Raw genomic sequence first — 16588 nt, 5'->3', positions numbered from 1 at the left:
CTGAAAAGGGTTCAATAAGTTAAAATTAGTTAGATAGACCTATTGTTTTTATATATTACGTACTTCAAAATGACAAAACAAAGTCTCAATTAACTCGAAGCATTTCTGACTCAAGACAAAACAAAATTCGGAGATTTAATAAGAGTGAGGAAGAACAGAAAATTCTGTTACAAACTAACAGTGCAATCATTTCAGCGGCTCAACCAAGAGAAACGAGCATTGACCACTTCGGTTGACTTGTCAATAACAGAGTTCGAACTTACCAGGTTTGAGAATGAGGAAGCAGTGTTGAATGTTTTCAGAGAATTAATGAACAATGAATCTGTATTGATTTAGTGTGCAGTAATAGTATATTAGCTTAGCATTCCATTATGATCCAAATATTGATTATGCTCATTAAAATTGTGTTCAAATAGGTAAAATGAATAAATTATGCAATAAATGCAATTGAAAAAATTGGGTAATGAGCCAAATGAATTATTTGATGCTATTGGAAAAGTTGTTTCTCCTGAGATTCAAGAGCCCCCACAACCAATTAAAACTTACTTATCATAGTACATCCGTTATCAGCACACTTTTGATATAATATAAGACAGTACAACACCTTACTTCAAGTGACGTTTAGTGCAAATGAAATACATGAAGTCAATTTTATGTCAACATTTAAAGTTCAAACATAGGCTTATCATTTAATTGGAAGTCTTCTTCCAGCTGAGAATAACAATCCTCAGTTCTTGCAAATATATTTTGTTTCAGATGCTGACCAATTGTCTGTTAGGTCTAATATTATCAAGCTTAAAAGTATAATTGACTGAATAACTCCAAAAAGTATTGCATGATAATAACAGTTACATTCATAGTTTTTAAACACTAGATATTTCGAAAATAATTCAGGAGCAAACAACTTAAAACTTATAAGAAGCTATTATTCACTAAGTAATTACAAAACTGTACTCGAAAATATAATAGATATAAGTCAATAATATTTATTTCTAACAATTGCAGTAAAGCACATGGGTATGGCTAGTTATTAAATGAAGTGTGATACATGTAATTATATCTAAATTTTGGTATGTATTGTATTTTCAGCTGTCAGCATTAAGAGTTCTTCCTCTCTGCATATTCTGCACCAGCTTGAAGATAAACAAAAAGCTCTTGAACTCTATATTACTTTCTTGAAGGATCTTAAGCTATGGAATAGGGTATGCATATTTTTAATTCAGCACATTCCATTTGATAGTAGGTTCACCATATATTACATGGCATTGCGGCATCAGTTGCTCATAATTAACTGTTTTTTCATATTGGTTTTATATATAGTTCATACTTTTAGAAGTTAGCTATAGTGATAAAATAACAAAATATTTGGAAAAAAAAAACACTGAATATGAAAGGAAAAGAGGAATAGAAAACATCTTGTACACATTATGAGACATGCACAAGCTTGTACAGTGGTCCCAAAAGAAAAAAAAATGGCCAGCAGGAATTTTGTAAGTCTCAGAAAAGTGAATGTGTGCGTGCACTGGAAGACCTCAGCTGAGTTCACAAGAGAATATGTTTTTAAATGGTTTTATCTTAATAGTTTCAATCTAGATATGCACTTGTAAGGGATAAATCATTCCTTTTCCAATATTCCGTATTGTAACAAAGCTGAATAGTGTTTTAAGATGTCATTAAACTCCAGTTATAGTGGGTTCGAAATGTCCTCTGCAATAGACAAATTTACTTGGGTTAGTGTTACAAGATTACAGAGTTGTTCAGAGCTGTGATATCTTTCCACCATGACTTTGAATTCGCATTGTGACAGAATTATTTAATTTTATGTTTTAGCTTATCTATGTACAGTAAAACTTTATTTATACTTTTTATTGGGGTTTGAAGAAAAAAACTTATGTGAGAAAAACGTATAACTGAAATGACATATAATTACATCTGAAACAGCATTATGAATCAGCATTGTAACAAAATTATTTAATTTTATGTTTTAACATTTCTATGTGCAGTAAAACTTCATTTATACTTTTATTTATGTAGGTCTGAAGTAAAAAACGTATAAGTGAAAAAAACATATAACTGAAATGGCATTTAATTATATCTGAAACAGCATTAATAATTAATTAATTACATGTGATTATTTTACAAAAAAGTCAGTTATTTTGGACTGCTTGCTTTTGTTTGCTCCTAAGGAATAAATCATGCTCTCAAATTGTGACAACTGTTCCATAATTTATTCAGTTAAACTGTTCTTCAAAAATTTCTGAGAAAATATTACCTATCTGTTGTGGAGTGAGTGCCACAAATTGTTACGATATAAAGGTGGTATCCTTTCCACTACTTTGGTAATATATTTAGTTTTTCTCCATAATGATCCATTTCTTGAGTCAAGGGAGAGTAAAACATTGTTACTTGCAGCAGTCCATTCTTCCTTTAAAACTCTCTGCAGATATCTAGTTGCTCGTTATATGCTACTCTTTGGGGAGGATACCACATGCATTCCCATAATGAGTGACAGAGTTTCTTCTCCAGAAGAAACTGTTTTGTGAGTTCAGTTAGTGGTGCCTGATTAAATTTTAATTGAGTGCATATAGAGTACTGTTGGTTAAATTTGCAGCAAGATGTATATTTCTGTTAAGTCTAGTGACAATTTTATCAATATCATGAGTAGTTTTTAGTTGAAGGTTGACATCAGTGATATTTTCTAATGTATTCACATAGCATTTCCAATCAAAAGAATGTTTTCTTAGACTAAAATTAGTATCATTATATATTCCAGGAGCGAAGAATACAGTTGTAACAACAGGGTAATGATCTGAACTAAGTTCGTGAATGACAGTTGCTTGTGAAGTACACAAAGTTTCAATATTTTTTCCAATATAAAGATCTAAAACATCTGGCATTTGTTCAGAGTCTAGATAATGAGTTGGTTCTATTGGATAAAGATATTCTAGAGAAATCTGATATCCCCACCTAGGGTGTTTACTGTTAAAATCTCGACCTAAGAGCCAGTGAGATTCCATCAGGTGCATAATATCCTATAAATTGGCAACAGTCATCTTATTTGCAGGGTCAGAGTAGAATGGACCAATTTGATATTTTTTGTGATGTAAGTAAATATCAGTTCTTGCTATTTGAAATTCTTCAGTGACAGAGGGAAGTTCCTCATGGCTCAGATAAGATTGTATTGATTTTTCTCTATATTCCATACATAAGCATTTTTTTTTATTGTTTTCCAGACCTATATGGTCATCTATTATGACAGGTGGATGTATTAATAAATACATTCTATGAAAATAGCTGAGCCACCCTGTCTTGTATTGCTAGTGTGATCCTCTCTGTACATAAAAAGTGAATATTTGGAGAAAATTTTGCTTCAGTGGCCATTAAAATGTCAATATTATAATATGTATTCATAAATAATTTTAACTCTTATTTTTTATGTATTTATCTAAACGATAATACCTCCCTGTATTAACAGGCTGCCAAAAAGACAGAGCATATTGTACAATGGGCAGTTGAAAGAACAAATGATATGATTAGGTTTAATGAAGTCACACAACAATGACAAGAAATGATTGAATAAACAGTTAAACAATTAATTATTTGAAGATCGCTGTTGATTGTAGAGATGGTTTCGGAGTAGAAATATGGATACTTTCAGAGCTGCAAGAATGATGTCGTCAGTTGCCTTCGTCTGTAGGCTGAAATGTTGCCAGGTTTGGAAGAAGAAACCAGGAATAGTTCTGCTCACTCCAACCATAAGGCCTATTTCTTCAATTTGTTGTAGGCCATATTTGTCCATAAAATATGGAATGGTACTATATAGATGTCATTTTTTCCCTATTTACATCTTCAAGTTGGCTCTTTTGTTTCCAAATCTAACGGTGGGATCGATGACATTGTCTGCCAGTCCTTGTACTTTTTCGAACACTTGAAAATCTTTTGATTTAAACTGTTCGACGATCATCTATGATGTCGTGAGTTACGGAGTACTTCACCATGCGGACAAGAGCCCAGGACATGTTCAACCCTTTGCAATTTCAAGTGCAAATCTTTATTGAATTATAATTTTTCATTTTGAATTTACTAATTTAAACTTTTTGGATATTATGTGAAACAATGCATTCTATAAGCAGTTCATTTTTTAACTTTTTATATCAATTCATTTAGCTGATACAATGTTCCTCCCCCCCCCCCCCCCAATTTTCTGAGAATTTATATTCTGTGACAGAGTGTTTTTGCAATCAGCGATTCAGTTGAAGAATTTAAAAAAAAAAACTGTCATGATGTACACTTAAAAACGATAACTCAAAGGAAATGAAAAATTATACAGTTAAAAGAACTTTTCCAGTTGGGATTGAACCCCGAACTCTTGCATATGAAACCAGTTTGCTACTCACTATACCACAGACGGCATTGTGAAGATCGTCTGAGTGACGAAGATTCAATTAACCATTATTGATCAATTATTGATTAGAAGGTTACATACCTCTCTTCCTTTGAAATGACAACAGGTGAACCACATGTCAAAACTTTGATTCTGATCTGAACAAAAGTCTGGCTGTTTTTTCTTGGGATGACTGTACCATCATCACAATGTGTCTTGCCATCATTACTGTTACCACTTCCTCTACTGCTACTGCTGCCTCACATAATAATAATAATAATAATAATAATAATAATAATAATAATAATTATTATTATTAATTTTTTTACTTGATTATTTAACAACGCTGTATGAATTACAAGGTTATTTAGCGTCTATGGAATTGGTGATAGCGAGATGATATTTGGCGACATGAGGCCAAGGATTCGCCATAGATTACTTGGCATGATCAGATGATGTGTGGACAGGAGTGACAGGGTTTTGACTGTGCACTGCTGATGCACTCGTGGTGGGGAACAGTGGGCTGGCAGAGGCAATGATGCAAACTTGCTCATATTAAAGATATTTTTATTAATTTGTCCTACAGAATAATATCTGTAATATTGACAATTAATATTTAGGGAGAAAAATTCGCTCCGGCGCCGGGGATCAAACCCAGGTCCTTGGTTCTACGTACCAAGCGCTCTGACCACTGTGCTACACCGATTCCGATCCACAGCACTGGACCGAACCTTCCTCCCTGAATGTTTCCCTTTTGGCCTGACTCCAAGTTAGGCATACATGTTGACGTATATGTCCAATGTCAACTGCCATTATACAAGGAGCGCACTCAGTTGAGTGACTTGTTTGGCCGGGATTCCGCAGTTAAGTGCACAGTAATCTGTACAGAAATATGCACTGCTAGCTATGAGAATATTAAAGATATTTTTATTAATTTGCCGAGCGCTTGGTACGTAGAACCAAGGACCCGGGTTCGATCCCCGGCGCCGGAGCGAATTTTTCTCCCTAAATATTAATTGTCAATATTACAGAGATTGTTCTGTAGGACAAATTAATAAAAATATCTTTAATATTCTCATAGCTAGCAGTGCATATTTCTGTACAGATTACTGTGCACTTAACTGCGGAATCCCGGCCAAACAAGTCACTCAACTGAGTGCGCTCCTTGTATAATGGCAGTTGACATTGGACATATACGTCAACATGTAAGGGAGGAAGGGAGGAAGGTTCGGTCCGGTGCTGTGGATCGGATTCGTTGTAGCTCAGTGGTCAGAGCGCTTGGTACATAGAACCAAGGATCCGGGTTCGATCCCCGGCACTGGAGCGAATTTTTCTCCCTAAATATTAAACTTGCTCATGTTAAAGTTAGTGAATCAGTCTCCAAATGATTGGCGAGTGACACAGAACATGCTACATGTATTGTACAGTGTTTTCTTGTGCATGTAAAGTGAAAGTGTGAATAAATGTAAACTGTATAATGGCTAATCAAATGTTTACTACTGAACAACGTGTATATATTTATGATTCATATTTGTGTTAACCCAGTCTGCCAGCCAAGTACAAAGGCAGTTTGAAACATGATTCCGGGGTGTATAAATTTCACCACGTACAACAATCTATAATCTTTATAATAAATTTCAGGCAACAGGAAATGTTCAGCCTAAGAAACACAACAGACAGCATAGGGTTCCCACAGAAGAAACATTAGATATCATTGATACATCGATCATCAATTGGAACAGTCTCCTAGAAAATCACTTAGGCATCCTTCACAAGTACGAATTTCTTATGGCTTTATGCAAAAAGCTGCTGAATTGTTAAAAGTTGCAGGTGTATAAAATAACTAACAAGAGAAGTATTGAAATTTCCCTCACAGAAGTGGTCTGATGTAAGGTGGTCATGTACAATGAAATTACCTGCTAGTTTTAACTGCGAGGCACTGAAATCGAATCCAGAATTCTGCAATGGCAACCCAATGTGCCAAGCAGTTGGACATCCCTGCTTGAATGAAGTGGAGCAGGGTGCAGAGTGTGAATGCACTGCATGTGGAGATACGGCACATAACATATCTCACTACCACCACAAACTTTCATTCAGTGATGAAAGAATAACAAAAGTGACTATTGTTAATTGAATGGTGAAAACAAATTCTTTTTACACCATGCACACTGTTTTTCCTTTGTTTCCATGTAATATTTAACAGGCACTGCGAACTCAGGAGGTTGGTCCGTCATGTATCTGCTTGTAAATCAAGAATATTTTATCATGTTTCGAAATCTTGAAGATGAAAATTAAAAGTGTGTGAAAGATTGTAATATCAGGTTGCTGTCTCTATGGGAAACCCATTCGTGAATGTTATCATCTGATGTAATTACTTCCGTCAAGCAGAGGGAGAGAACTTTCCACTGCTGAAAAAATAACTTGTCAAATGGTTGGATTTGTCCAGTAATGCCAGGAGGAATTTGGAACAATTCTTTGGTCTTGCCTGAAGGAATATTTTTAAGACAAGTCGTGTCACAGTATGATGTCTGGGAATCGAAATGCAAGACACAGTTGTCTTCAGAGTATGGGAAGAATGCTTCTGTAGACCATTGTTTGAGCTTTCTTTTTTCAATTTTCCCTGATTTTGTTGCAGTGACGATAATGTTGTTAGCTTTAAATAACTTATAGGTACTATGGGCCCGAAAGTTACAGACCATCATTCAGTCCTGAACAGATGGAAAAACTATTTTGGATAAGTACTAAATACACATAGGCCAAATAGAAAGGATCAAAACGAAATTCAAATACAAACTGCTGAGCCATTTATACCCGAACCCAACTTTCTGAAGTCGAAATTGCGATAGAAAATCTGAAAAAGTACAAGTCTCAAAGTATTGATCAAATTCCAACAGAATTAATACAAGAGGGTGGAAGCGCATTATCTAGTGAAATTTATAAGCTTGTACTTGCTATTTGAGAAAAGGAAATTTTACCAGAATATTGGAAAGAGTCCATAATCGTACCTATTTTTAAGAAGGGGGACAAGACTAACTGTAGTAACTTTCGAGGAATATCACTTTTGTTGACATCATACAAAATTTTGTCCAGTATTCTTTTGAGAAGAAGAACTCCATTTGTAGATGAAATTATTGGGAATCATCAGTGTGATTTTAGGCATAATAGATAGACTATTGATCAGATGTTTTGTATTCGACACATATTGGAGAAAAAATGGGAGTATAAGGGTACAGTACATCAGTTATTCATAAATTTCAAAAAGGCATATATGACTTGGTTAAGAGAGAAGTTTTATATAATATTCTTATTGAATTTGGTATTCCCAAGAAACTAGTTTGATTAATTAAAATGTATCTTAGTGAAAAATACAGCAAAGTCCATATAGGCCAGTTTCTATCTGATGCTTTTCCAATTCATTGTGGGCTAAAGCAAGGAGATTCACTATCACCCTTGCTTTTTAACTTCACTCTAGAATATGCCATTAGGAAAGTTCAGGATAACAGAGAGGGTTTGGAATTGAATGGATTACATCACCTTCTTGTGTATGCGGATGACGTGAATATGTAGGAGAAAATCCACAAACAATTAGGGAAAACACGGAAATTCTATTTGAAACAAGTAAAGTGATAGGTTTGGAAGTAAATCCTGAAAAGACAAAGTATATGATTATGTCTCGTGACCAGAATATTGTACGAAATGGAACTATAAAAATTGGAGATTTATCCTTGAAAGAGGTGGAAAAATTCAAATATTTTGGAGCAACAGTAACAAATGTAAGATACTCGGGAGGAAATTAAACGCAGATTAAATATGGGAAATGCCTGTTATTATTTGGTTGAAAAGCTTTTGTCATCTAGTCTGCTGCCAAAAAACTGAAAGAATTTGTAAAACAGTTATATTACTGGTTGTTCTGTATGGTTGTGAAACTTGGACTCTCACTTTGAGAGAGGAACAGAGATTAAGTATGTTTGAGAATAAGGTTCTTAGGCATATATTTGGGGCTAAGAGTGATAAAGTTACAGGAGAATGGAGAAAGTTGCACAACGCAGAACTGCACGCATCTTATTCTTCACTTGATATAATTAGGAACATTAAATCCAGACGTTTGAGATGTAAGAGCATGTAGCACATATGGGTGAATCCAGAAGTGCATATAGAGTGTTAGTTGGGAGGCCGGAGGGAAAAAGACCTTTGGGGAGGCCGAGATGTAGATGATAGGATAATATTAAAATGGATTTGAGGGAGATGGAATATGATGATAGGGACTGGATTAATCTTGCTCAGGATAGGGACCAATGTGAGGGCGGCAGTGAAACTCTGGGTTCTTTAAAAGCCATAAGTAAGTAAGTATGGGCCTGAAAGTCTCTGTCAGCTTCTGGAGCACGATAAACAGTTTTGGAAGTAATAAGCCATCCATGCTGATTGTAGGCATGATTGTGTATTAATGTGTTAACACACTAACAGATTTGGCTATCATATGAGTGTGTTTTTCTCCTCTAAAAGAAAGAGTCTGTTTTGATCGCATTTCGCGCTCAAAACTGCTTTGGTCAGTGTTATAAATTGAGGAGGGGTATAACTGATAAATCGCTTCCATGCAGTTTAAAGAAATTACTCCACTGCCTTATTAATATTGTCTTCGTCACAAACATGGGAGCGAGATGCTAATTTAGTTATTTCCCTGCTCTTAATTTTGTGTGATTTCTGGAAACGACTGATCCAAGCATGAGGTGCTGAAAAATCTTTATTTTCTGTAGTCCTCACTCACATTTCGCCTGGCTCTTCTATATTCCTCATAACGAGAAATAAGTTTCTCGCACATTTTCTTACATTCCAGCTGTTTTAGCAGTATGAAAGACACTTGTTTCCTCCATAAATAAAGTTGTAGCTCGGTTGATAACTAACGAAAATTTCTGCGATCATGTGAAAAAGAACATCACTTCTTACCACCTTAATTCAACCAGAAATTAATAGCTTTTCTCTTATAAGCATTGCTTATGTTGACATTAATGTTTTAACAGGACTAGGAATGTAACTCGAACCAGAAAATTTGCAAAGTGATTCACTTGTATCACTGCATTCTGGAGACTTGGACTATGGTATTACACTCTTACTAACATCCATAACATTAACTGTGATTGGAGATTGAGTTTCGCGATTGGTATCACTGGCATCACTTTAAGTAGTTAACTCGAACCAGAGAATTTGCAAGGTGATTCACTTGTATCACTGCATTCTGGAGACTTGGACTATGGTATTACACTCTTACTAACATCCATAACATTAACTGTGATTGGAGATTGAGTTTCGCGATTGGTATCACTGGCATCACTTTAAGTAGTTTCATATACCTCCAGAACTGTCTCCTCATAATGGTCAACACCCACATAATTAGTTTCTATTAGTTCTATAATATACTGGCCCATTTCGTTTTCATTCATGTTTATATTCCTGGTAGAAGAGAAACTCCTTTCACGGAAATAGTTCGACACAAACTCAATGATATTAATTGGATTTAGAACCTCTCGCCAAGTGGAACACATTGTAATATTCTTTATTTTATGCCACTAACAGCAAATCGGTATAAGTCCATAAACAACTGATATCTAGCCTATGTTCGCATGCCCCCCTCTTCCCTCACCTCTCTCTCCACGTGAGCTTGTAGAGTAGAGTTTTTGCAGGTTGTCAGGCCTGTCTAATCCAGCCTGTATTTTAAATTGGTCATTTGGCACTCCATTTTAGTGCCTTGCAGTTAAAATTGGCAGGAAATTTTTTGGATATGGCATTCTTATATCACATCATTTCTGTGAGAGGAATTTCAGGATAACTCCGACGTGCATGGGTTGATATTTCCCTTGTAAGACACATACTTTTCAACGGGTGATCCTGCGCTTAGATGCACATTTTGTGATTGGATGCTGAATAATATTCATAATGGATTTTAATATTTTTCTCAGACGACATTTTATAAAGAGGTGTCAGAAATGTGTTGACAACAAAGACGGCCAGTTTCAACACCTCCATTAATAAAGGTGGTGAGTAAGACACTTTTTAAAATACTTACGGAAACTTGCATGGTTGTGTCACTGCAACTCTACAGTGTCTGTTACCCGCCGCATGTGCATCAGCAGTGCATAGTGAAAACTCCGTTGCTCCTGTTCACACCTCATCTGATCTCTCTATTATATTTCGGTTCAAATAAAAGAGATAATATATTTCGCCTAGTATTATTAAATGTTTCTCTGTTATTTTCATACTTACGATTTTTATTTAAAAAATTCAACAAAGTTAAATTGTAAATATGTTCAATATTAAGAACACAAAATTGTGTAAAAATCTTAACTTGTTGAGTACTAATCAACAGATTTAGATAAACTGATTTTAACTATTCGTTTTTTGAAGGAAAGACAACGGAATAAAATATGATTTAGCACTTCCTTTCCATCCAATTAGATAACTGACAGATAGTAAATGAATACAGTGAAACCTCTCCTTACGGACACCTCCAAGATACGGACACTCATATACGGACGATTTTTATGTCCCAACTGAAATAATATAGAAATAATGATAAATTTAACTCTCGTTTACGGACACTCCCAGACCTGGACACCTGTTTCACAGTCCTAAAGCTTGCTTTACCTCCTGACTGCAGACAGAACTTGGATTTCAAGATCTAAAATGTTACAAAAATGGAAAAGTTAGTTTTGAGAACTGTACAGAAATTCCTTAACATGAAAGGAGGCAATAGGGTCTCGTAGGCTACCACTAGCCCAGCTGGCTACTCCTTGTTAGCTAGAAGCGGGTGGATAAACAGAATCATAAACTTTAACCTGTCTGATGGGTCCAAGGCTTCCGTGATCGTGAAATTGTATTCGACACATGATAGGGTTAGTAGAATTATTCTCTTCACTTCAATCAGTTGTACTGTTTCGAGAGACATGGCACCTGAACGTAAAGGTTGAGTTGAAAACTGTAAATTACAGTACTGCATAACTGTAGATCTAGAATCATAATGCATGGCACAGTACTGTATTTTCCTTTTTCGGTTTTATCTACCGCAGTTCAAAGTTGCAAAGAATTTACTGTAGCACAGTATGCCGTATTTAGAATTAAAATACAGGTAATACATTTCATTTAAAGTATGAATGGATACATAATGCATATTATAAATCTGCAGTGCTTGAGAAAAGTGACGTAAGTCAGTTTCCACAAATCTTTTTTGATAATTTATCGACAACTTACACTGGTTTATGTCGATTTGATTTTTTTCTGTATGAATTATTGTAATGGGAGGAATACCTATGTATTTTTTTTCCAAGCGAACAGATGTTCCGTAAGTTGTCAATAGATTATCAAAAAAAGTTTGTGGAAACTGACTTGTGTCACTTTTTCCGAGCACTCCAGAAATTTACTGTTAGATTGGGGAGCCTCCCTCCCAATAAAGGACACCTCCCAGTTGCGCACAGATTGTTACGTCCCTCTGATGTCCGTAAATGAGAGGTTTCACTGTAAACCATATCAATCTTTTTAGTAATAACTTTATTTATTTTGTATAGTTTTCTGCAGTGACATCCCGTGGTGTAGTCATGGCAACATCTTTTGTGTTGGGTGAACATGCTGAGAAGTTGATAGCAGCTATTGCCTTAAGGACACTTCAAGCTAAGTATGTTAACATATAGGCCTACATATATGCAAATAATAATTGCAAGATGTTTAATTTGTTCAAGCATTTGTAACTTTCTAATTGTTATTGGTATGTAATATTGCTTATGCATAAAATCAGGCATCAATAAAATTATTCATGTCATCAATTTATCACTAGATATCTGCTGTTTAGATACAAAATATTAGATTTCAGAAACTTAAAAGACACGTAAAAAATTACAATAGAAAAAAAAAAAAAGGCACAAAAATTGCACTATTTCCTGTTGTATACATTCTTACTGCTATGACTGCAAATTGTTATATCTTGTGTCCAGTTCTAGTCCTTAGCATGAAAATTTGCCCTTAAAGAGATTTTAATATTTTAACTAGAAGAAGTATTTCTGGAATACAATATTTATAATTATTATCTTTTGGGTCGTCACAAAGGTGTTGGATTATGTAATTATCCTTGTTAGGATGGATTTCATTTTATTTACTGTTCAAATTAACTTTATTATATACAAATCTAGCTTTCAGGTAAAGCTCTCTATGAAGTATACTTGAATAAATTCAAGGAAAAAGAATTGTTTCAGGGCCGGGTATCGATCCTGGGGCCTTTGGCTTAGTGCGCCAACGCTCTACTGACTGAGCTACCTAGGAACTTCACCCAACATCCAATAAGGAAAAAATTGAGACGATATCAGGTGAAGTTCCTGGATAGCTCAGTTGGTAGAGTGTTGGTGCATAAACCAAAGGCTCCAGAATCGATACCAGGCCCCGGAACAATTTTTTCCTTTAATTTATTTAACTTTATTATAATTTTAATTTGTAGTCTACTTGATTTGCTTACATTTTTTAAGCAATAACTTAAGTTTGTGCTAGTTTACTTTAACTTTGATTTCTGTGCTTACGTCATTCTGTCTTTATATTGATAATTACTAATTGAATAATGTCTGTGGTCTGTGATTATTTATAGAAGTGGCACAAATTCTTTCCACACATCTGAAACTTCTAGCTAAGTCCTGTTTCATATGTAATACGTCGAAATGATCATTCACACCAATTATAATACTCATAACCTGCTTAGAATCCTATTTGAGTATCCTAGAAAGGCATTTCTCTGGTTTTTATACAAAAGTAAATTATATATATATATATACGTTCAAGTTTTTTTTTACTATTGCTACCAATACCATGACAATTTCTACCTGGAATACCCGATTTTCATATTCTATCAGGACTACTGGACCAGTTTTCTACAAGGCTTCAACTTTAGTTATAGCATGTACTTAAGATGTTATCAAGTTTTGTATTCTAAAATTTATGATGTAACGTTAAACAAATTTAGTTCAGGTGCAGAATGACCTTGCAACATTTAATTTTATTACACATTATAGTGCTGCCATCAGCACTTAGGGAAAAACTTTTCTACCTCTTTTTGACATTGCTGTGCCTTGACTTTTTAAATTTTGGCATTATAACAGGTATATTTCCACTAATCTCAAAAAAAATTATTTGCAGCTATGTACTTGTAAGAATTTCATTGTTAAAACAAAATTAATGGTTTTTCATGAACTTGTAAAAATTTCCATGGTTAAGTACTCTTTGTCCCTTGTGGCAGCTCACGAATGGTGAGAAAATAAATTTTTCGCTAACAGCGATAGTGGAGTAATCATACTCCTAAATTTGATAGATGACTATTAGGCTTCTCGAAATTTGACTGGCTGAGGATTGTTGGCTCTTAATTTATGGAATTTTTACAAATTCTTTGTACAACCCAATTGCTGGTACCTTAGTTGGACTTCTTATAACATAATATAAGATTTTACACCTTTAGATTATCTAAAAATGCAATCCTTGATTGGGTCATATCTCTCAGTACTTAAATAAAATAACCTATAAATGAAAAATACGTAAAAGTATTTAATGACAGGAAACAAAGGAGTTACTATAAAACTTGGAATACTGGTACTCAATACTTATTGGCTCTTTCATTTGTGTAAAATAAGCATTTACTTAAACATCCAGTGTCTAGTTAGCACAGACTAGTATTGCAGGTTCATATTTTTACGTAATATCATACTGCAGATCATACAGTGACATTTAGAGAGAATACTTATTTAATGTTTCTGTACAGGTTTTTTTTAAATAACTGTGAATAATCATTTGACCATCTTGATCCAATAATTTTGTAAATTGCAGCATATTCACTGTCTCAAACTAGGACAGCTGTATCATACTCCTTATGTTAATATAATCACAGTCTAGTATATACAGTCACGAAGCTCAATACTTACTAAATATGCATCCACCAAGGATCACTACTATCATCTCATCACAGACCCTTTTCCTAGCAGACGATAAAATGTATCGTACTTTTGATATCATGTTGTTTTGAAATAATTTAACACCTTCCTTCCACTACATATTGAAGTATGAAGTACATAAGGTTTATATATTATTTTCATAAAATATATATTATATTTTATAAACTCACTTCCTGGATCTTTCAGAAGAAGGATAACTCTGACCTCTTTTTCTTACAATTTATAGTGCTACAAACGTCTCCTTGTTCCATATTATTATTCAAATTATTCAATTTTAGCCATTTACAGTTATTACAACTGATAACGAACATTTCACAGTTCACACAACTTTTCACAACAATGCGAAATACAGCACAGTCAATGCCTTTTCAATCTAGACCAGGCCGTAATGTATGTTCGGGTTTTCTATTTCAGTGTATGGAGCTCAATGAAATATTATATTATAACATTATCGTGTATCATTGCTAAGTTTTATTTAGTGTAATGTGTCCATAAGTTCCGTTTACTTCTTGTTGCATAATATGTTGCAGAAATAATTGTAAAACTGTGTTATTTTAATGTGAAGAGAATTTTACATGTTAACATAAGCTGTTCGCATCAACATTTTAAGTTTAGAATTCAAGCTATTTTGAGGTTTAATAAAAAGAATTTATATTGTAATTATAATTTAGCACATCTACCTTCCTTAATTGCAGACAGAAAATTTACCATATCACTCCTATGAAATTAGTGTACGTACGATTGTGTTACTTCATCTCTTAGGTAGGTAGACTAGACGGCAGTTCGGAAGGCGATCGGCTTCTATATGCGCCACAGCATTTCTGGTATGTGACGTCACAAGCTTGTACAGTAGAACCAATCGGAATCAGTCTGTAACAAGTACTTTCCGAGTTTGTTTGTTCACATGTGAGTGTTTCAATACATTGAATAAGTAAATGGGTGAAGAGACAGTAAAAAGACAATTATTGCACAGCCAGGCGCGAAAAATAGTGTTTAAGGTGTATAATTATTTTAAAAACATTGACGAGCAGAACGCTGCCAGCAATCTTGATGCTGACTGCAACATTGCCAACGTGCAAGAAACGACTGCAGAAGCATGTGGTGTGTGGGATTGAGAACCATGCAAAGAATATTGTTAATGAAGGAAAGAGTTTTTGTTTGGTGTCATGCTTACAGTAATCAATGGCTAAGATCACTATTGTCTTGGTAATTTAAATTCTCTGCTGTGCTATTTGTATTGCACATGCTCATGAAGTACGATGTGGCAATGTTGTACGCTGCCTTGCTCTCTCTATCTGCCTCTCTCGACGCAAATGCTAGCAGACTACCGCCTTCCGAATTGCCGTCGACTCTAATAGATAAATACAATAATTCAGTAATAATGTAGTATTAAAATAGAAAAAAAATTGACTGTGGGGGGGTTCATACATGAGATTTATGTTTAATTATAATGTATAATTGCGAATATAGGAATATAAGTTAAATATAGTAAACATAACCTATAATTTCCATATGACATAATTATGTAATGGCACGGCATTGGAGACCATTAAAATTAGACAGAAAGGGACAACTGGTACAGTAAACATAACCTATAATTTCAACATATCTAAATATCCGTGCTGTGCAACTGAAAATAATGAATTGTGCATAAATGAATGTACAAGAATTTCGCAACATTTAATGTAAATAAAGGCAGGTATTACACATACTAACAACGTAATTTTCACACCAAAAATAATATTACACCATAACTCGCAAGTGAATTATGTCTGAAGTGTCTCATAATCATTGTTTTAAATTTTATTAATGCAATTACACTACATTTTAGAGAAATATATGTTACTCTTTATGCATTCCAACTAATTTATATGGTTGAAACACTGCCCTTCATGGTTGGTTTAAGCGAGTCACATGGTCTGCTTTATAGCCTGTATTAGAATTTAGATCACGATGGCAGTGGCACAGTCTATTGTTCCTAGTACTCACTGCACTCCAAACGGCTAGCAACTATCGCGAGAAATGCAAAAAAATTATCCCAAGCTTCATGACTGTATATATTAGACTGTGATATAATGTTGTGATAAAATAATGTCCTTTAACTTTTCTAACTATTTTGTTTGTGGTACTTTGGTCACCAAGATTAATGAGAAAACTGCCTGAAGCATATCTTAAAATGACAAGAAACATTGCTTCCAGTGAAATAACATTATTTTACTAGTTGGTGTTTTAA

The 16588-nt window shown here is 34.3% G+C and overlaps 1 protein-coding gene across 5 annotated transcripts in view; it reads left to right on the top strand.

The window, feature by feature from the left end:
• Nup133 (nuclear pore complex protein Nup133) overlaps nucleotides 1–16588 on the top strand; it is a 337303-nt gene that overhangs the window by 186505 nt on the left and 134210 nt on the right. For all 5 annotated transcript variants that reach the window (XM_069816497.1, XM_069816495.1, XM_069816494.1 and 2 more), the window contains 2 exons: nucleotides 1090–1202; nucleotides 11941–12047. In XM_069816497.1, the coding sequence (XP_069672598.1) occupies nucleotides 1090–1202; nucleotides 11941–12047 (220 nt within the window). The remainder of the gene's footprint in view (nucleotides 1–1089; nucleotides 1203–11940; nucleotides 12048–16588) is intronic.

This window comes from Periplaneta americana, chromosome 17 (assembly GCF_040183065.1).
Source record: "Periplaneta americana isolate PAMFEO1 chromosome 17, P.americana_PAMFEO1_priV1, whole genome shotgun sequence".
Taxonomy (NCBI): Eukaryota; Metazoa; Arthropoda; class Insecta; order Blattodea; family Blattidae; genus Periplaneta; species Periplaneta americana.
This window is presented reverse-complemented; position numbering and strand designations above follow the sequence as displayed.